Here is a 22,578-nt window from a genome sequence, read left to right on the forward strand (position 1 = left end):
TATTTCTCCATTCACAAGGGAGGAGCTATTGACAAATCGGAGCAGAGGTGTCTGTTAGCTACACCACGGTACGAGCCATCGCTCATAAATATAAAGAGACTGGAACAACAGTGAATAAGTGTTGTCCTGAACGTCCAAAAGTGCTTACAACCCGAGAGCGTCGCCATATCATCGCACGTGCTCGGAAGGAACCTGCTATAAGCGCAGCAGCTATTGCTGAGGTTGTTCAGACAACGTCCGACAGGACGGTTAGTGTTCAAGCTATAATAAAAGTGTTGAATGAGGCTGACATGCATGGACGTTCTACCAGGAAAAAGCCACACATATCGGAAATTAACCAGCAGAAACGCCTGCAGTTTGCCAAGGACTACACCAGCAAGCCGATGGAGTTTTGGAACTCTGTAATATTTCGGGACGAATTGAAGTTCAATGTGTTCGGATTTGATGCAAGAAAGAAACTTCGGCGTAAGCCGAATACGCACCTCGACATCAAACACATGCATCCCAGCCGGCTGAAGTGGCCGAGCGGTTCTAGGCGCTACAGTCTGGAACCGCGTGACCGCTACGGTCGCAGGTTCGAATCCTGCCTCGGGCATGGATGTGTGTGGTATCCTTAGGTTAGTTAGGGTTAAGCAGTTCTAAGTTCTAGGGGACTGATGACCTCAGATGTTAAGTCCCATAGTGCTCAGAGCCATTTGAAGATGCATTCCACAGTCAAACACGGTAGGGGTGGTATCAAGGTCTGGGGCTGTATGGCGGTGTCCGACGTTGGAAATCTAGCTGTAATCCACGGTACAATGGATCATATGACATACATCGACGTGTTGCGAGGTAATTTACACGCTAGTGCACAGACATTGGGCCTTACTGGGATGTTTCATTTCCAGCAAGACAACGACCCAAAACATACCGTCATGAAAACCCGGGAGTGGTTACTGTACAATGCCCCCAGAAGGGTTCTAACATTACCTCAGAGCCCTGATTTGAGCTCCATTGAGAACCTGTGGGCTCATCTTGACACACAAGCCAGAAAAAGGCGTCTGTCCGGAAAAAACGACATGGAGAAAGTGCTCCTGAAGGAATGGCCGAAAATTACCCCTGATATCACCCGGAATTTAACACAAAGCATTCCTAGGCGTTCACGTGCTTTTATAAGATGCTAAAGGGAGCTATTAGAAGGTGAACATCAATGAAGAAAACGAACACACTGTCCGACTCATACGCGTGTGTCAATACTTTTTGGATGCAGAAGAGCGATGTTTATTTTCGTAACATTGTATGTTACTTTACGGACAGGTGATTTGGACATATTTGTAACCTATGCAATGTAAGGTGGCACGTGTCTGGGTTCTGTTCTGAAATATATGTTTCGTTTAACCTACAACCACTAAAATGTAACTGTGCCAATACCTTTAGGTGCGATTGTATTTTCGCGTGATTCACTGTTGCGTGTTTCGGTAACCATCGGAGACAGGCTACGCAGTGACAAGGTCCGAGAGGACGTCTGACAAGCTAAACCCTTGCCCGCAGTAAAGGTTCCTTACATAATTTATTCCTACCTGACAGTCGGGGTGCAACGTTAGTAATGCGATCGCAATGCGGCTGCGGCTGCGGCTTTTCAGACCGTGAAACCGTGTGCCAGGGCCCTGCTATCGCGCTGCTTTGTGCAGCGTTTCCGCTTCGGTGGTCGGGTACTGCACGGCTCCGAGAAGAGCCGGGGGACGCCGGAAATAGCCAGCCAGTGTCAAATCGGCAGTGCGACACGACTAAGCACTTCCTGTCAGAGGGCTGGGTAGACCCCGTGCTTGCAGCCACGTTGTACGGGAGGCGCTGCGATCTCTTTTAAGGGGACCTGGATGTGAACGGGATGTATTTTTATATCTCGCTCTCAGTGCACATTACTCTTGATCTACAATGCGGAGGAAGTTGTGTTTTACCAACAATGAATGACATTAACTGAAGCTGTAAAAGAAAATTTATTGAAATATTTATTACAGTATAAGGCTTACAGTATTTTGCCTAATGGATGTTTTTATAATACACGTTCCCATTCTGGTACCATTTTCTGGTCCATCATCAGTGTAATAGCATTCAAACTGTGCCAGGCTGCTGTCAACATTTATAGGAACACATTATGCCTCTCATTTTGTAGTTTGGAGTATATCTGAGGAAATAGAAAAACTATATTATTTTACCACATAACTATTTTGTCTAAAAAGTACCACTAACATTATATGCAGAATAACAAACAGATCATTTCTGAGATGTATTATGCATAATTCAAAGATACAATCCCAGTCTTCACTTGAGAGAACTTTGGTGAACATGGATAAAACCATTGTGAAGTTATATGTACCTAATGTTCTGAATACGTAATTTCTAGAAATTGAGAGAAGAATGTTCACAGTGTTTTTCACTCACCGTATGCCTCTTTCAGAACATTCCAGCAGCATAATCTTGCTAGCCAGTTGCTTCTTTATCCTCTGTAGACTTCTTCAGGAGCCTTTTTTCCTTACTCTGGATCCTTTAGTGGTGGCTTCCACAGCCCTTTCAGCTTCAACTAGTCAAATGGTTCAAATGGCTATGAGCACTATCGGACTTAACCTGCTGAGGTCATAAGTCCCCCAGAATTTAGAACTACTTAAACCTAAATAACCTATGGACATCACACACATCCATGCCCGTGGTAGAATTCGAACCTGCGACCTAGCGGTCGCGCGGTTCCAGACTGTAGCGCCTAGAACCGCTCGGCCACATCGACCGGCTTCAACTAGTCCCTGACGATCTATGGCAGCCAGAGCAGCTATCATATTATTTCCTGGCTAGATGCCTAATTTGTCCATTACTGCCGGCCGCTGTGGCCGAGCGGTTCTAGGCGCTTCAGTCTGGAACCGCGCGACCGCTACGGTCGCAGGTTCGAATCCTGCCTCGGGCATGGATGTGTGAGATGTCCTTAGGTTAGTTATGTTTAAGTAGTTCTAAGTTCTAGGGAACTGATGACCTCAGATGTTAAGTCCCATAGTGCTCAGAGCCATTTGAACCATTTGTCCATTACTTTTGTCATGCTGATTACACCATCATTGAAACAGATGACAGCATCCATCACACCCATTTTGAGTACTGCCCATCCAACAAACACTGTTTTTGGTCCTCGTTGCCACACGTGTTGAAACTCTCATTAGGGTTTTGTGTACGGCCATGTACGCATTTGCTAAGTAATGTTGTATCTGCAAGGTCCCTGTATATTGGCTTTATTGTTTCGATGACTGTGGCAGGCAAGAAATGTTTATGGTGATATTCCTTGCCTGTCGTATGAGCGTGGCTGGTTTGCAGACATTTGTTTAAAGAGCGTTTAAGTCCAAATCAGCAACTGAAAAGTAGATAAAAAATACATTTTTTAAAAGGGATAAAAATGTCTTTCAGATGGTGACAAAAAATGTTTTCGAAAATTTCAGACATTTCACGTCCAGGCCCCCTTAAAGCGATTGCAGTGCAAACGCTTCCGTTATCTGAAAATCCACCAACACCTAGACGCGATACGGCGCTAATAAGCTCTCTAAACAATTTGTTTCCCCAAATTAAATGTCCCTTTGAACTGAACATTAGAGGACACTAGATCATATGATCACGTGAATTTGCCTTTTAATTGAATTCATCATCAGTTGAGTTTATGAAACTTTCTGGCACATTAAAATTGTGTTCCGAATTGGGACTCGAACCAAGGAGTTTTGCTTTACTCACGCGAGTGCTCTATCGTTGGAGCTACCCAAGCACGACTGACTACCTACCCTCGCAGCCCCTCATCTAGCAGTACCTCTTCTCCTAAACTTCCAAATTTCACAGAAGTTCTACTTTGTGGGGTTACAGCTGCTGCAGGAAAGGATACTGGGGAGAAATGGCTTAGCTACAGCCAGGGGGATTGTTTCCAGCACAAATTTCCACTCTCCAGCGGAATATGTGCTGATTTGAAACTTCCTGTTCGATTATAACTGTGTGCTGCCCCAGAACTCGAATCTTAGAACTTTGCCTTTTACGGGCAAGTGCTCCACCCACTGATTATCCAAGCACGAAAAATGCCCGAGGCTGTGGATAATTCATTTCTCGGCAGTAGTCTATCTTCCAGAAGTGTCAGTCCCTCAAGGTATGAAAGAGGACTTTTGTAAAATTTGGAAGGTAGAAGAAGAGGTACTGTCGGATGAAGAGCTATGAGAGTGGGTCGTGAAGCGTGCTTGGATAGCATAGTCGGTAGAGTGGCTCCAATTTCGAGTCCCGGGCCGGCACACAGTTTTAATATATCATGAATTTCATATCGGCGCAAAGTTCGCTGCAGAGTGAAAATCCAGCTTGGGATTTCAATTCATGTACAATGTTTTTGTAAAGGTGGCAATTATAAGACTAAACATCAAAAGAAATATTAATCCTCTGCATCTACTCCGAGTTAATAACGTTAGAGTTCTCGAATTCTTCCCTCCAGTATTCTGTAACACAATTGTAAATCATTAAAAATCTAATTCACACCCTTCCATATGTCGATCTACAGTCACTTACATCTGTTTCTCTCAGTAAATAGACACCTGTATCTATTTTGTCCATTATATATATATATATATATACACTCCTGGAAATTGAAATAAGAACACCGTGAATTCATTGTCCCAGGAAGGGGAAACTTTATTGACACATTCCTGGGGTCAGATACATCACATGATCACACTGACAGAACCACAGGCACATAGACACAGGCAACAGAGCATGCACAATGTCGGCACTAGTACAGTGTATATCCACCTTTCGCAGCAATGCAGGCTGGTATTCTCCCATGGAGACGATCGTAGAGATGCTGGATGTAGTCCTGTGGAACGGCTTGCCATGCCATTTCCACCTGGCGCCTCAGTTGGACCAGCGTTCGTGCTGGACGTGCAGACCGCGTGAGACGACGCTTCATCCAGTCCCAAACATGCTCAATGGGGGACAGATCCGGAGATCTTGCTGGCCAGGGTAGTTGACTTACACCTTCTAGAGCACGTTGGGTGGCACGGGATACATGCGGACGTGCATTGTCCTGTTGGAACAGCAAGTTCCCTTGCCGGTCTAGGAATGGTAGAACGATGGGTTCGATGACGGTTTGGATGTACCGTGCACTATTCAGTGTCCCCTCGACGATCACCAGTGGTGTACGGCCAGTGTAGGAGATCGCTCCCCACACCATGATGCCGGGTGTTGGTCCTGTGTGCTTCGGTCGTATGCAGTCCTGATTGTGGCGCTCACCTGCACGGCGCCAAACACGCATACGACCATCATTGGCACCAAGGCAGAAGCGACTCTCATCGCTGAAGACGACACGTCTCCATTCGTCCCTCCATTCACGCCTGTCGCGACACCACTGGAGGCGGGCTGCACGATGTTGGGGCGTGAGCGGAAGACGGCCTAACGGTGTGCGGGACCGTAGCCCAGCTTCATGGAGACGGTTGCGAATGGTCCTCGCCGATACCCCAGGAGCAACAGTGTCCCTAATTTGCTGGGAAGTGGCGGTGCGGTCCCCTACGGCACTGCGTAGGATCCTACGGTCTTGGCGTGCATCCGTGCGTCGCTGCGGTCCGGTCCCAGGTCGACGGGCACATGCACCTTCCGCCGACCACTGGCGACAACATCGGTGTACTGTGGAGACCTCACGCCCCACGTGTTGAGCAATTCGGCGGTACGTCCACCCGGCCTCCCGCATGCCCACTATACGCCCTCGCTCAAAGTCCGTCAACTGCACATACGGTTCACGTCCACGCTGTCGCGGCATGCTACCAGTGTTAAAGACTGCGATGGAGCTCCGTATGCCACGGCAAACTGGCTGACACTGACGGCGGCGGTGCACAAATGCTGCGCAGCTAGCGCCATTCGACGGCCAACACCGCGCTTCCTGGTGTGTCCGCTGTGCCGTGCGTGTGATCATTGCTTGTACAGCCCTCTCGCAGTGTCCGGAGCAAGTATGGTGGGTCTGACACACCGGTGTCAATGTGTTCTTTTTTCCATTTCCAGGAGTGTATATATCGCTTTCTTTAACTGTTCCCCTGTATGACATCATCGTTAACTTGCATAATTTCTAACAAAAGCATCAGAAACGAAGAAGTGATACCTGTAAAAATCTGTGGAAGGTGTAGTCGGGCCATCCGGATACACGCAGGAACGTCTCATTTTTGCACCTCCCCGTCCTCTTCCAAACCACCACAACATCGGCCCCTCCCCCTAAACCCACAGAACGTTCAATTAGACACATGTCAGCCGTAGACTGAGGAAATCATAACAACACATCTCCAGTTCCCCATGACTGACAGATAATCACGACCTTGGTTTCATTAAAAACAAGATTAAATCGCCTCTTCAGACTGCCATGGACGAGGCTGTTCCCAAAATCACTATCAAAAACTACAGGCCTACAATTTCCCTAAGAATCATTCCGACGTGTCCAAGAAAAAAAAGACAGATCTACACTCAAATTAAGAGAACAGTCGAGACCTGAAACCTATTTGGAGTCGACTCAATGTCCAAATCAAACGTACTATATTCAGCTTCAGACAACAACAATGTGACGACACTTTCTAAAGATCTGATTTCAAAGAAGGTCGAAAATTCTGGAATAGATTTAAAACTTTCACCGCACAAAATACAATGACTGACAAAAAAAACTAAACTCCTCCAAAACAGGCCATGAAAGCCCAACGATACTGACCGGCCGCCGTGTCATCCTCAGCTCACAGGCGTCACTGGATGCGGAATGACTGACACAAACCTCATCATTAACAACAGTCCAACCACAACAGACAAAGGGAAAGGAGCTTTCAAAGAAGTACTGCACTCTTTCCTTCAAAACGATATTTTCGACAAAGGATTCCGCTGAACCGTAGCCACAGAACTCATCCTCTTGCTCCAAACTTCCAGCACTCCAACTAAACAAGATGACATGCTAACGGCTGACATCACAGAACACGAAGTCTCAGACGTAATCTGAGAACATGAAAAAAAAATCGAAAACCATCACGATGCCAAAACTCGGAAAGCCACTAACTGATCCCAAATTCTATCGCCCCATTTCCCTCCTAGACGTCATTAGAAAAACCTTCTTACGAATCTTCGCGGACAAATTAAAAAAAATACGCACTCATGAAACACCTCTTTCTAAATCACCAAGCAGTGTGTAGGCAACATAGATCGACATCTGGCCACCTCCTTCAACTGACAGCTGGCGTAACCAAAATCATAAGTGTGAGACATTGCACTCTGGGAGTGTTCCTAGACATAGAACGCGCCTTCGATAAAACCTGGCACGAAGGATTACTATAAAACTCTCAATAATAGGGCCCCCTCCAAAGCCATAGAAATTATCCAGTCACTCCTGCAAAACAGACACTGAAGTGTACACGTCTACGAGTCCTCCTCTGACGAATTCACCACACAGACTCGTGTGGCACAACGGGATATTCTCTCCTCCCCCCTCCCCCTGTTCTACATCCTCTACACATCCCGTGTTCCAAGAACCAACAGAAACAACGAAAATCTGGCAATGTATGCTGATGACACTACCTACTGGTGGAATGCCTCATTGAAAGATAGACCATGGAATACCTTGAATGACTTCAAAAATGATGGAGAATTAAGTCCAAACCCGATAAAACCCAGACCATTTTATTCAAATACTGAAACCTCCACAGCAAACACAGACAAAACCCACAACAACTGAACGTTCATTTATTTAACTCTAGACTCAACCTCTCAGACACTGCAAAATACTTAGGAGTACACTTAGAAAAATAAATGAACTGGAAGACTCTCGTAAGACATAGACAAAGTATGAAAAAGACAATTTAATCAACTGGTCCAAGGACGATGTCATGGATGAAGCACTGTACAGCACTCAACATCTACAACACGTTCATCAGACCAGTAACTGAATACGCATAAGCTCTGCTTCGAGAGCCGGCCGGAGTGACCGAGCGGTTAAAAACGCTACAGTCTGGAACCGCACGACCGTTACGGTCGCAGGTTCGAATCCTGCCTCGGGCATGGATGTGTGTGATGTCCTTAGGTTAGTTAGGTTTAAGTAGCTATAAGTTCTAGGGGACTGATGACCACAGCAGTTGAGTCCCATAGTGCTCAGAGCCATTTGAACCATTTCTGCTTCGAGGTATGACTCGACTCTCTAGCGAAAGACTCTACGCCACTGAAAGACGATTCCTACGTAACATACTTAGACTTCAATGGACCACTCACAGAGCAGAGGTGTACACTGCAGGAAAAATCTTCCCTTTATAAACCAGATTGACTAAACCTCATGCCAGATATAATCGATACATCCGGAAAAACAGACCTGCTTACACAAAAGCTCAGACACACAATCAAATCTCAATATAAATACATTTAGCCTCCCTTTGTTATACCCCACAACACATACGGGGACATCAATGACGAGATGGACTAACTTACTCAAAACGTCACAATACCACCTCACCACACACCCCTAATCTTGTACGAATAAAAACCTGCTGATTAACGCCCCAGAATCGATATGACACCACAAACATACCTGCCTATCACGCTGATAATGTCTTAAGAGAACAGTAGTACAACTTTACAATTTGTAACTTTATAAGTGCTAATACCGTATACAACAAACATAGCACTGTATCTTCCTACCAAATAGAACTCTAGACATAAACATTGCCATCACGACACTGTACTAGAAACTTTAGAAATTAGAAAACGAGTCCTATTTGTAAATTACAACTCGAATCAGCGTAAGTTCCCCTTGTCATAAGCAATTACTGTAAAAAACTCTGACACAGAGTGGTCACAACATCTAGACCGAAAACAAAAGTAAAAAAAATAATTTACTGGTAAATATTTCTCCGAGTAAGATAAGCAGCCCCTAAACATTAATAATAATATCAGAAATTACTGTAAGACACACTGCCTCAGAGTGATCACAACATATAGAACAAAAAACAAAAGTAAAGAAAATTCAACAAATCTATTTTAACTACATATAAGCATACTAATGCGGAAAATTGTATGCTGAAAAATTGTGAATAAAGAAAAAAACCCTAGAACATAGGCCGCAAAGAACCTACGAGCTCTCATTCAGCCCACCTTTCCCCTTAACGGAATTGAAAAATATAGTGTTTGAGCAGGTGCTAGAAATGTGTAGCGGGCTGCCTTCGATGTACGAGTATGCGGTACTTAAATGCCGTGCCTCGCAAACGCTCAAAAATGGCTCTGAGCACTATGGGAGTTAACTTTTGAGGTCATCAGTCCCCTAGAACTTAGAACTACTTAAACCTAACTAACCTAAGGACATCACACACATCCATGCCCGAGGCAGGATTCGAACCTGCGACCGCAGCGGTCGCGCGGTTCCAGACTGTAGCGCCTAGAACCGCTCGGCCACTCCGGCCGGCTCGCAAACGCTGAAGGGCGTCTTTCGTACCTCAGCCTCTACACAGCACACTGCAGTGTGCTTCTGTCTTCCGTAAGCAGGACGATGAACCTGAGCCCCTTCCTGGGGTAACCTGTACCAAAGTTAATAAACACAAACTTCATTTTGGTAGTTTTTCGAAAGGACCCTCCAGCCTCCCGGAGTTCCGATTAGAGACCTCTTTGAGATCCAGTTAATTGCGCCCGTGATAAATAACAACTTCGGCCTTAAATGTATACAATGATTCCTAACCTAGCTCGACGCTATAAACAGAAAACCAACGTTTCAGTAAGTGAAATATATTTGTTACAGACTCATAATTTCCAAACATAATACGTAGTTCCTACTCCGTTCGCTGTACATCGCATTGGATCATTCGCTTTATTGCCCTCTGTATCTTGTGCTAACGTATGTATCTTTTCCACTTTTCAGTAGTTTATAACGCTCGTAAGCCACGAAAAAATAGTAGTCACTTTTCTGCTTTACCCGGAACATTCTACACTTTTTAAATGTTGGCAGACTCTAAGGAATCACTTCTTGAAAGTATAGTATTGACCAACGACTTCCCGAAGATAGCTGCCCATGGTGAAGTGTATGTTTTGCACGAGGAAATCCTGTTTCAATACAACTACTTCGGTAGTAATTTCAGGATGCAATTTCAAGATGTAACCAATATTTCCACTACAAGAATGGTTGCTTTAGTCTTATTCCTGGAAATTTTTTATTTGTTTGTCATTTTCCATTTTCTTTGCTTTTGTTATAACTTGTCTAAATATTTGTTTATATTGTTTAAAGTACTAGATAAATACAGGATTTGTGGTTTGCTTTGAGTATTCATATAAGTTCCTTTTATTCTGGCATGATATTTTTATTCCTGCTGTGATCCATTTATTTGCTTTGTCTACAGAATTTATAAGTGACGTTTGTTTAGGAAAGGATATTTCAAAGAAATGTTTGTAGTTTGGTTAGATGCAGCCTTGCTATCGTTAAGCAGGACTCAACTGGAGCTGATTTACCATTCCAGCTTCCCAGAGTGAACGATGCCAATTATTTCAAGAAAGCCTTGTAAACCAACTCTTTCCGGGATAATAGTTGATGAAGATATACTTACCTCTGGGTAAAGGAAGAAAGATTAGGGTATATGTCCCGTCGACGACGCTGTCATTAGAGACGGAACACATGCATGGATTGGGGAACGAAGGGAAATAAAATCTGCAGTATACCTTTGAAAGAAACCATCGCACAGTTCGCCTTCAGCGATTTACGAAAGTCACCAGGATTTCTGGACGGCTCTTTGAAACATCGTCACCCCAAATATGAGCCAAGGGTGTTACCATTGCGTCACATCGTTCGATTCTAAGGGACGGAGGCAATCAATTATCCTAGAGAAACCGATTCTGAAGCCTCCATGGTCGCCGTAGCAGTCTGAGTGAGATGGAGCAAAGAAGAAACTGTCTTCCTTTAATTCCTAGATAGTACTAGATCACTAAACTGCATGGAAGTATCATAGCCTTCACTTTGTTCCTACATTCACCTCGTGTTATTTGATTCACGTTAATTACAGTACAAATTTTAGTACCAGAGGTGCTTGAAAATTTCGCACGGAGTGTATTTGTTTAAGTATATAAGTTAACTCAGATTCGAACAGAGATATTTTCGCTTTTACGTAACAGTAAACCCGCACGTCTGAGTACTGCGAGAATCGTTACTGGGCTATTTCGTCTTCGTAACTGAGTGGTCAATGTGGCTAGCTGCCACGTGAAAGACCCAGATTCGATTCTCGGTACTGGCAGGCATTTTTCCCTCGGGGGAAGATTGGTACGGGGTACAGACAGCCTCGTGAAGCTGAGGAGCTACTCGACCAATCAGCAACGGTTCAAAGGTCAAGAAATCCGAGAACGACGGGGAGAGCGATGTGCTGAACACATGCCCGTCCATCGCATCCAGTGAGGCCATTGACACAGGAGGACACGGCGATCGGTCGGACCCGATTGGCCCGTTCAGGGACAGAACACGGAACTTTTTAACTTTAACTTCTAGACTAACTAACTAAGCACGCATTGGAATCGTCTATAGTGAACTGGCAACTGTATAGTTTTGTATCTATTTTTTGTTCTTTTTTATTGTTAGTGGTGATTTGCACTAAATTTACCTAAATTATCAAGTATCATGATTTGAAGTTTAATGAAGACGAGACTGCCAGTTTCGGTGAGTAGATGCACGCTTCCTCACCACGTTCCTGTTATATTTCGGAACCGACTGCCTCATTTACGAACTGTTAGGCTTACAATCACATAGTCATTGCGATGTATCCGATCAGGGTATGGGGGTATTTAAACACCACATCATTTCATTGTCCTGCGTATAAAATGCTGGAATTTCAATATTCTTGTAGTTATTTATTACAGTTTTATGATTTTATGTCTTGGTTGTTTTTGTTGAATGACTGACCCGAAGCTAATATGCATGTGAATGCTTACTTCTTTTCCCTAGCGTCCTGAAACTGTACTTGATCAGCATTGTCTTGAGGCTACATAATACCTGATTTAACTGTTTGTCTACATTTCTGTGGGGAAACCAAATTATAATAATACTTCGTTGTGTGAACATTCACACACTGAGTTAAGGAAATAAATTGAACTTGTTTATACTTAGGCGATTTTCTGTTGCAAAGCTCGATGAAGCAAATGAAGGACGGTAAAAGTGCAATGGGTTGATGGTAATTAATACTGCTGGTTTATTTAAACGTTTCAGAAGATAATCACGAGGGATGCCATGCCGATTCTGTAGCTTGGCCATCCAGCTGCTTAAACTTAGTAAATCATAACTACAATTAACGAATCTACAAGTATTCATCACTAATGAACTGCAATTCTATCTAAAGTAGACATGTAGTGTGATATCGGTTGTTAAATGTAGAGGAAATACATTCCGATGCTTTTGTCACCAGCTCGTGTTTTTAATTATTCTCTGGTAGTGTAATAAATTGGGTCAATTTCTTTTTCTTAACTTTCATCATCACTGTCACCTCATTTAAGGGTAATAACCTTCAAATGGATTACAACTGACACTACTTTTCGATAACAGAAGGCATTTTTAAATATTTTTCCGCGTAGTTATTTTGTACGTACTTCATCTTTTTACTGCTGATGTAGATGTGTGTCAGTAAATAAGAAATTGTGAACCGTGTGTGGCTCAAATTTAATTTATGCTGTTCTTGGTCTGGTCCAGCAGAATGCCTGAAAATAGTAATACTATAAGGCAAAACAAGAAGGTTAATGAGAAAGATGACTTTTCGAGCTTACTGTCAGTATTGGACATTTTCAGACCCACAGCAGTCAACAGTGGCTCACAGACAGTGACTTTAGATAGCAGCAGTTGTGTACTGTGCTCCTCGTCTTATGCGCCTACGCTGTTTGTTAATGAAAACGTCCGGCGTACCACAAGCACTAACTTTAGGACCGGACGTCCTGGCATTACCCAAGGGGGAGGTCGCTTGTTCTTCACACCTTGACACAGCTGTCGCTTGGAATGAACGTCCGTTGTGTGTCTATGTTATCCGGGCAGGAAGTCGTCAAACCTTCAAAACAGGCAGGCTGCGTCTCTTTAAGAAATTCTTTACTATGAATATAGATCTAATTCCTAACAGTTCAGTCGAGTTAAAAGGCTGTAAGTGTGAACTGCAAAACAATTAACACCGTGACAGTGGTGGTGGTGGTGGTTAGTGTTTAACGTCCCGTCGACAACGAGGTCATTAGAGACGGAGCGCAAGCTCGGGGTAGGGAAGGATTGGGAAGGAAATCGGCCGTGCCCTTTCAAAGGAACCATCCCGGCATTTGCCTGAAACGATTTAGGGAAATCACGGAAAACCTAAATCAGGATGGCCGGAGACGGGATTGAACCGTCGTCCTCCCGAATGCGAGTCCAGTGTGCTAACCACTGCGCCACCTCGCTCGGTATAAACACCGTGACAGTAAATGCTGTAATTCTAACGTTCAGGTTCTAACAGTACCACCACTTGCAAAGTAGGTTAGAAATCAGATTAATAATGTTGCTCATGCAGCATATGTTTGCTTTATCGGGCAACAACAAAGTTATTGACTGTGGATGGTATCGTCAGAATGGAAATAATGAAGTCACTGTAAAAAAGTCATTAATTTTGGCACTTATCTTGAATGGATTCCCACGTAGATTTCGTCGAAGTTGTTATGGCTCATCTTGTTGATTCTAGAGTGATTCCACTTTAACTGCTAGAAGGTCCAGATCTGTATTTTAACAATATTTGAAGACCTAACAAATGCGTTTTTCAGGAAATTCTTAATGATCAAACAATCAAAGATCAGAACAATGGTATGGTAGAAATAATTTCTGACTTGGTGTTCACAATCCACATTTTTATTAAACTTCTTGTAAATTCACATATACTTCTTCTTAATTGTCACATCATCAAGAAAACTGTTTTGTATCAATCTTCATATATTTAATTTCCACTTTAACCAAACACAAGACTTGACTGTTCTTTTACCAAGCGAAATAACAACTTAACTTCTGCAAAGTGAAACAAAGACTGCTCTGTGCGCATTCGCGCCAAAACGGTCACAAGTAAGTCAAAGATTATGACAGTCTCACAGAAATGAATACACACAAGAACCATATCACTGTAATATATCGATACATCGGAGTACCTATACATTAGTAAGACCAAATGTGAATATTGTCACAAAAATATGTCTGTTACTTCGTAGAAAAGTTGTACGATATTACTGGTATCGAGAACTGGGGTTGGAGTGCCGTAATGGTCACGTAAATAAAGAACCATTACAAAAAGGGCTCTGAGCACTATGGGACTTAACTGCTGTGGTCATCAGTCCCCTAGAACTTTGAACTACTTAAACCTAACTAACCTAAGGACATTACACACATCCATGCCCGAGGCAGTTTTCGAACCTGCGACCGTAGCGGTCGCGCGGTACCAGAATATAGCGACTAGAACCGCTCGGCCACAACGGCCGGCGAACCAGTACAAGGTACAACTGATTCCAGCACTATGGAAAGAGAGATATGTGCCTGAAAGCAAGACAGTACAATTCACAGAACAAAAACAATCTAACACACTAGAAACTTACGTGTAACTCGATAATGCGATGCGTGTGACTCGAGTGTCAACGGTACATTTCGGAACCTCACTACTGCAAATGAAATGTGAGTATTTGTAATCATATGACATGGAGTAGCGATGTGTGCATGAGAGGTTGGCTGAGCAGTGTCACGGCAGTGATTTTAAGTGCCATGTTGTACACAGAATAGGAAGGATCAACTGTGTATGAAAAACCGCAAATAATAATACACTCTAAGGTAAAAAAAGAAAAGGGCGCACCAGGAAGGAACTATCCGAACGAGACGAAAATCGGTAGATGTGATGTACATGTACAGACAAACAAATGATAAAAATTTCAGAAAAATTAGATGATTTATTCAAGAAAAAGAGCTTCACAAATTGAGAAAGTCAGTAACATGTTTGTTGGATGTCCTCTTGAGAAATGTCGTGCTGATTTCTGTCCAACTAGTGCGTTAGGTCGTCAAAATCCCGAGCTGGTTGGAAAGTACAGCCCATAATGCTCCAAACGTTCTCAATTAGAGAGAGATCCCGTTCCCTTGGTGGCCAAGGCAGGGTTTGACAAGCACGAAGACAAGCAGTAGAAATTTTCGTCGTGCATGGGTGGTCATTATCTTGCTGAAATGTAAGCCCAGGATGGCATGTCATGAAGGGCAACAAAACAGGGCGTAGAATATCATCGACGTACTACTATTTTGTAAGGGTGCCGCGGATGTTAACCAAAGAAGTTCTGCTATGAAAATAAATGTCACCAGAGACCATTACGCCTGTTTGTCGGGCCACATGGCGAGCGGCAGTCGGATTGCTATCCCACTGCCGTCTGGGGCGTCTCCAGACACGTCTTTGACTTAGAATCTCATTGACTGGAGTAGACATGTCTTCAGTAATGAGTCCCGCTTCGAACTGAGCTCCGTTGCACAAAAACAGAGTGAACTATGACTGCAGTATCAATGAGCCACAATGGGAATCATTTAACGCATATAAATACCTGGATGGAACAATTTGTGAAGATACAAAATTGGACGATCGCGTAGGCTCAATCATACATAAAGCAGATGGCAAACTACATGTCACTGCAAGGATTCTAGGAGACTGTAGTCAGACTATAATGAAGATTACCTACAAAGCACTCGTGCAAACCATCCTAAATTTTTTCTCAGTGTGTGAGACCAATGCCAAATAACACAATCAGAGGATATTGAAAGTATACAATATGCAGTACGAATTGACACGGGTTTGTTTGACTCACAGGCGAGAGTTACGGAAATCCTGAAACAGCTGAAGTGGCAGGCACATTTACACTACTGGCCATTAAAATTGCTACACCAAGAAGAAATGCACATAATAAACGAATATTCATTGGACAAATATATTATACTAGAACTGACATATGATTACATTTTCACGCAATTTGGGTGCATAGATCCTGAGAAATGAGTACCCAGAACAACCACCTCTGGCAGTAATAACGGCCTTGATTCACCTGGGCATTGGGTCAAACAGAGCTTGGATGGCGTGTACAGGTACAGCTGCCCATGCAGCTTTAACACGATACCACAGTTCATCAAGAGTAGTGACTGGCGTATTGTGACGAGCCAGTTGCTCGGCCACCATTGACCAGACGTTTTCAGTTGGTGGAGATCTGGAGAATGTGCTGGCCAGGGCAGCAGTCGAACATTTTCTGTGTCCAGAAACGCCCGTACAGGACCAGCAACATGCGGTCGTGCATTATCCTGCTGAAATGTAGGGTTTCGCAGGGATCGAATGAAGGGTAGAGCCACGGGTCGTAACACATCTGAAATGTAACGTCCACTGTTCAAAGTTCCGTCATTGCGAACAAGAGGTGACTGAGACGTGTAACCAATGGCACCCCATACCATCACGCCTGGTGAGACGCCAGTATGGCGATGACGAATACACGCTTCCAATGTGCGTTCACCGCGATGTCGCCAAACACGGATGCGACCATCATGATGCTGTAAACAGAACCTGGATTCATCTGAAAAAATGACGTTTTGCCATTCGTGCACCCAGGTTCGTCATTGAGTACACCATCGGAGGCGCTCCTGTCTGTGATGCAGCGTCAAGGGTAACGGCAGCCATGGTCTCCGAGCTGATAGTCGATGCTGCTGCAAACGTCGTCGAACTGTTCGTGCAGATGGTTGTTGTCTCGCAAACGTCCCCATCTGTTGACTCATGGATCCAGACGTTACTGCACGATCCGTTACAGCCATGCGGATAAGATGCCTGTCATCTCGACTGCTAGTGATACGAGGCCGTTGGGATCCAGCACGGCGTTCCGTATTACCCTCCTGAACCCACCGATCCCATATTCTGCTAACAGTCATTGGATCTCGAGCAACGCGAGGAGCAACGTCGCGATACGATAAACCGCAATCGCGATAGGCTACAATCCGACCTTTATCAAAGTCAGAAACGTGATGGTACGCATTTCTCCTCCTTACACGAGGCATCACAACAACGTTCCAACAGGCAACGCCAGTCAATGGTGTTTGTGTATGAGGACTTGGTTGGAAACTTTCCTCATGTCAGCACGTTGTAGGTGCCGACGCCAGCCTTGTTTGAATGCTCTGAAAAGCTAATCATTTGCATATCACAGTATCTTCTTCCTGTCGGTTAAATTTCGCGTCTGTAGCACGTCATCTTCGTGGTGTAGCAATTTTAATGGCTAGTAGTAAAGATGGACGCCAACTACATCACGAGAGCCTACTCAGAAAGTTCCAGGAAGCCGTATTAAGTGATGCATTTATGAATGTTCTACAACTCCTTACGTATCAGTCACGTAGAGACTACGAAGAAAAATTATTTACAATGCGCGGAGAGGTACTCAAGTAGTCATTCTGATTACTGAATACTTCTGACTACTGGGACTTAATCTCCACCATGCACTTCATACGCAATTGATGCATGTAATTGTTGACTGTTTAAGAATTCATTCAGGGCATTTTGTCCACTAGATTTGAAATTAATAGTAGTAGTGTTAATCGGTCTTCATAGCAAATGTGGAGGCTTGTTTCAATTATTACATAAAAAGAATAAGATTCCAACCATAGCGAATACATGGATACCTGTATGATAACGCTTCCACCGCGAAGACTGGAGTGCTGAACTTGAAAAAACGTTATGGACACAGTATACTTAAGACCGAAGGCAGTGAATAATCGTATAAAAAATGAAATGTGTTATAAAGCAAAATTGTAACCACGTATACTTCTACAACAGCACCGAAATATATTTGTACTCAAAGCATCAGACACCACGTTCTTGCAAGAATGTACAGATTCCAACAATACTTACTGCTGTGAAAACAAGTGTAGAGAGGGATATATTTCCACGGTTAAAGTTTATTGAATACGATTTATTGTAAGAAGAATGTAATGTATCTCGTGAAGACCACTGCACAACAGAGTTACGATTATTTGATTGTCTGCGCGTTGTTTTCCTCCGCTCCGTATCGACCACTGTCACGAAAGACACTTTCTTCTTCGATTCCAACTCAATAAAGACGAATGGCACAATACTGGGAGATATATCGCAGGAATGCAATAAAGCTTCTGGTATCGCGTGTGGAGATGAAAGCGGAGGTATGTATTGGCTGTGCGGCTGGGTAAAGGTCGCGCCGGGTCAGGAGTTGAAGCGCGCCGTCCTTGGCGACCTCGAGCCCGGCGCCGGACGCCCACTCGGACGCTTTCGCTCCTCGCCATTTCGCGGCTGACACCAGAGAGCCCCATTGTCGCTGTCCTTCTTCGCAGAGTCCAATTCTAAACCAGTGCTGCCTAAAAGTACTCGCGCCTCGTTAACTACCTCCTCTGTCCTTCAGCGACCCATCGTCTTTCACAATGTTTCCTTGTAAAAGCACAGAATCTTGAAAATCAGAGGAAGGAAGATTGCGCGTAATAAAAAATAAAAAAAAAGAGATCTAATGTTTCATGTTTGGATGCACTCACTTTTATACATAAAAATGGTTCAAATGGGTCTGAGCACTATGGGACTTAACTGCTGTGGTCATCAGTCCCCTAGAACTTAGAACTACTTAAACCTAACTAACCTAAGGACATCACACACATCCATGCCCGAGGCAGGATTCGAACCTGCGACCGTAGTGGTCCCGCGGTTCCAGCCTGTAGCGCCTAGAACCGCACGGCCACTCCGGCCGGCTTTTTATACATAAACTAGCGATCCCACTATGATAAGCAATTGCTAACCATGTAAGAGAATTGGATATACGTCCTAATCTCCTTCTCTCCCACCTCCTCCCCCTCCTCCCTCTCTCTGTGCCGATTACCTCCTCACCCCCCCTCTCTCTCTCTCTCTCTCTCTCTCTCTCTCTCTGTCTGTCTCTCTCTCTCTCCATCTCCTCCTCCCCCCTCACACTGTCTGTCTCGTCCTTCCTCCTCCCTACGTCCATTTCCTGCATCTCCCTCTCTGTTCACCTCTTGCCCATCTCTCTAAGGCCGGCCGGAGTGGCCGAGCGGTTAAAGGCGCTACAGTCTGGAACCGCACGACCGCTACGGTCGCAGGTTCGAATCCTGCCTCGGGCATGGATGTGTGTGATGTCCTTAGGTTAGTTAGGTTTAAGTAGTTCTAAGTTCTGGGGGACTTATGACCACAGCAGTTGAGTCCCATAGTGCTCAGAGCCATCTCTCTAACCCCAAGCCTTTTTTATTGCTATTGCGATCGAAACCTCGATTGGGATTGGAGTCGCTTAAAGTGAATGGATAAATCAGTTGGCATCATTGGTATATGGTGCATGAGCCTGCTGCTCGATTTATGAGGATAGTAGCTTCAATAGCTGTATTTCGCATAGATTTAATCTGAAAATAGGTAGAATGACAAAGTTTCAGATGATTCATATTCGCCAGCCGCTGTGGCCGAGCGGTTCTAGGCGTTTCAGTCCGGAACCGCGCTGCTGCTACGGCCGCAGTTTCGAATCCTGCCTTGGGCATGGATGTGTGTGATGTCCTTAGTTTAGTTAGGTTTAAGTAGTTCTAAGTCCAGTGGGCTGATGACCTCAGATGTTAAGTCCCATAGTGCTTAGAGCCATTTGAAACATTTACATTCCGTAGTAGTATTCTAACCACAACCCCATAAGCCATAAATACAACTTTCCTGTTTCTGTTCAAACCGACAACTATACATAGTTGTGTATACAATTTTTGTTTAAAATTATATACAACGGAAAACAATAAATATATATATATATATATATGGGAGCAAAACTTCATCTAATGGTTTAAATGCCCTGCAATCTTAGCTAAAATTGTTCGCTAGAAAGAAAACGAAACCGCATTTTCACAGCACAGCGTTTTCTTTCTCTCAGTAGTTATAACAGAAAACCTGTATAACAGTATATGTATAACGTATGTCCGTCCAATTGTTTATTAGACTATCGTGTACAAATTTGAAGTTACTCGGAAAAGAACTTTGCGGGACTATTGGTAACAACGCTAAATACGACTTGTCTTTATATAGTAGATTTTACATATGTATTTATGTACCATAAATATTAAAAAGTAGTAGCCTACTTCCGGCCGTACATTTTTAGAGTTGTTGTTGTTTGTTGTGGTCTTCAGTCCAGAGACTGGTTTGATGCAGCTCTCCATGCTACTCTATCCCGTGCAAACCTCTTCATCTCCAAATAACTACTGCAACCTACATCCTTCTGAATCTGCTTAGCGTATTCATCTCTTGGTCTCCCTCTCCGATTTTTATCCTCCACGCTTCCCTCAAGTACTAAGTTGGTGATCCCTTGATACCTCAGAACGTATCCTACAAAACGGGCTCTACTTCCAGTCAAGTTATGCCACAAATTCCTTTTCTCCTCAATTACATTCAGTACTTTCTCATTAATTGCGTGATCCACCCATCTAATCTTCAGCATTCTTCTGTAGCACCACATTTAGAAAGCTTCTATTCCCGTCTTGTCTAAAGTATTTGTCGTCCCATGTCTCACTTCCATACATGGCTACGCTCCATACAAATACTTTCAGTAATGACTTCCTGACACTTAAATCTAATCTCGATGTTAACAAATTTCTCTTCTTCAGAAACGCTTTCCTTGCCATAGCCACTCTTTTTTTTCTTCCTTTATGCTTGCTCAATATTCAGATTGAATAACATCGGGGACAGGCTACAGCCCTGTCTCACTCCCTTCACAATCACTGCTTCCCTTTCGTGGCCCTCGACTCTTATAACTGTCATCTGGTTCTGTACAAATTGCAAATAGCCTTTCGCTCCCTGTATATTACCCTGCCATCTTCAGAATTTGAAAGAACGTATTCCAGTCAACATTGTCAAAAGCTTTCTCTAAGTCTACAAATGCCATAAATATCGGTTTGCCTTTCCTTAACCTATGTTCTAAGGTAAGTCGTAGGCTCAGTATTGCCTTACGTGTTCCAACATTTCTACGGAATTCAAACTAATCTTCCCCGAAGTCGGCTTCTACCAGTTTCTCTATTCGTCTGTAAATAATTTTGCAACCATGACTTATCAAACTGATAGTTCGTTATTTTCTCACCTTTCAACACTTGCTTTGTTTGGGATTTGAATTAAACATTTCTTGAAGTCTGAGGGTATTTCGCCTGTCTCATACATCTTGCTCACCAGATAGAAGAGTTTTGTCATGGCTGGCTCTCTCAAGGCTACCAGTAATTCTAATGCAATATTGTCTACTCCCGGGGCCTTGTTTCGACTTAGGTCTTTTAGTGCTCTGTCAAACTCTTCACGCAGTATCATATCTCCTATTTCAGCTTCATCTACGTCCTCTTCCATTTTCATGATATTGCCCTCAAATACACTCCTGGAAATTGAAATAAGAACACCGTGAATTCATTGTCCCAGGAAGGGGAAACTTTATTGACACATTCCTGGGGTCAGATACATCACATGATCACACTGACAGAACCACAGGCACATAGACACAGGCAACAGAGCATGCACAATGTCGGCACTAGTACAGTGTATATCCACCTTTCGCAGCAATGCAGGCTGCTATTCTCCCATGGAGACGATCGTAGAGATGCTGGATGTAGTCCTGTGGAACGGCTTGCCATGCCATTTCCACCTGGCGCCTCAGTTGGACCAGCGTTCGTGCTGGACGTGCAGACCGCATGAGACGACGCTTCATCCAGTCCCAAACATGCTCAATGGGGGACAGATCCGGAGATCTTGCTGGCCAGGGTAGTTGACTTACACCTTCTAGAGCACGTTGGGTGGCACCGGATACATGTGGACGTGCATTGCCCTGTTGGAACAGCAAGTTCCCTTGCCGGTCTAGGAATGGTAGAACGATGGGTTCGATGACGGTTTGGATGTACCGTGCACTATTCAGTGTCCCCTCGACGATCACCAGTGGTGTACGGCCAGTGTAGGAGATCGCTCCCCACACCATGATGCCGGGTGTTGGCCCTGTGTGCCTCGGTCGTATGCAGTCCTGATTGTGGCGCTCACCTGCACGGCGCCAAACACGCATACGACCATCATTGGCACCAAGGCAGAAGCTACTCTCATCGCTGAAGACGACACGTCTCCATTCGTCCCTCCATTCACGCCTGTCGCGACACCACTGGAGGCGGACTGCACGATGTTGGGGCGTGAGCGGAAGACGGCCAAACGGTGTGCGGGACCGTAGCCCAGCTTCATGGAGACGGTTGCGAATGGTCCTCGCCGATACCCCAGGAGCAACAGTGTCCCTAATTTGCTGGGAAGTGGCGGTGCGGTCCCCTACGGCACTGCGTAGGATCCTACGGTCTTGGCGTGCATCCGTGCGTCGCTGCGGTCCGGTCCCAGGTCGACGGGCACGTGCACCTTCCGCCGACCACTGGCGACTACATCGATGTACTGTGGAGACCTCACGCCCCACGTGTTGAGCAATTCGGCGGTACGTCCACCCGGCCTCCCGCATGCCCACTATACGCCCTCGCTCAAAGTCCGTCAACTGCACATACGGTTCACGTCCACGCTGTCGCGGCATGCTACCAGT

The 22,578-nt window shown here is 44.5% G+C and overlaps 1 protein-coding gene across 1 annotated transcript in view; it reads left to right on the forward strand.

The window, feature by feature from the left end:
* The first annotated feature begins 290 nt into the window (after positions 1-290).
* Positions 291-22,578, forward strand: part of LOC126184447 (dynein axonemal intermediate chain 3-like) — a 100,939-nt gene continuing 78,651 nt past the window's right edge. The window contains exon 1 of the mRNA XM_049926838.1: positions 291-465. Within this exon, the coding sequence (XP_049782795.1) occupies positions 291-465 (175 nt within the window). The remainder of the gene's footprint in view (positions 466-22,578) is intronic.

Source organism: Schistocerca cancellata, chromosome 4 (genome assembly GCF_023864275.1).
Source record: "Schistocerca cancellata isolate TAMUIC-IGC-003103 chromosome 4, iqSchCanc2.1, whole genome shotgun sequence".
Taxonomy (NCBI): Eukaryota; Metazoa; Arthropoda; class Insecta; order Orthoptera; family Acrididae; genus Schistocerca; species Schistocerca cancellata.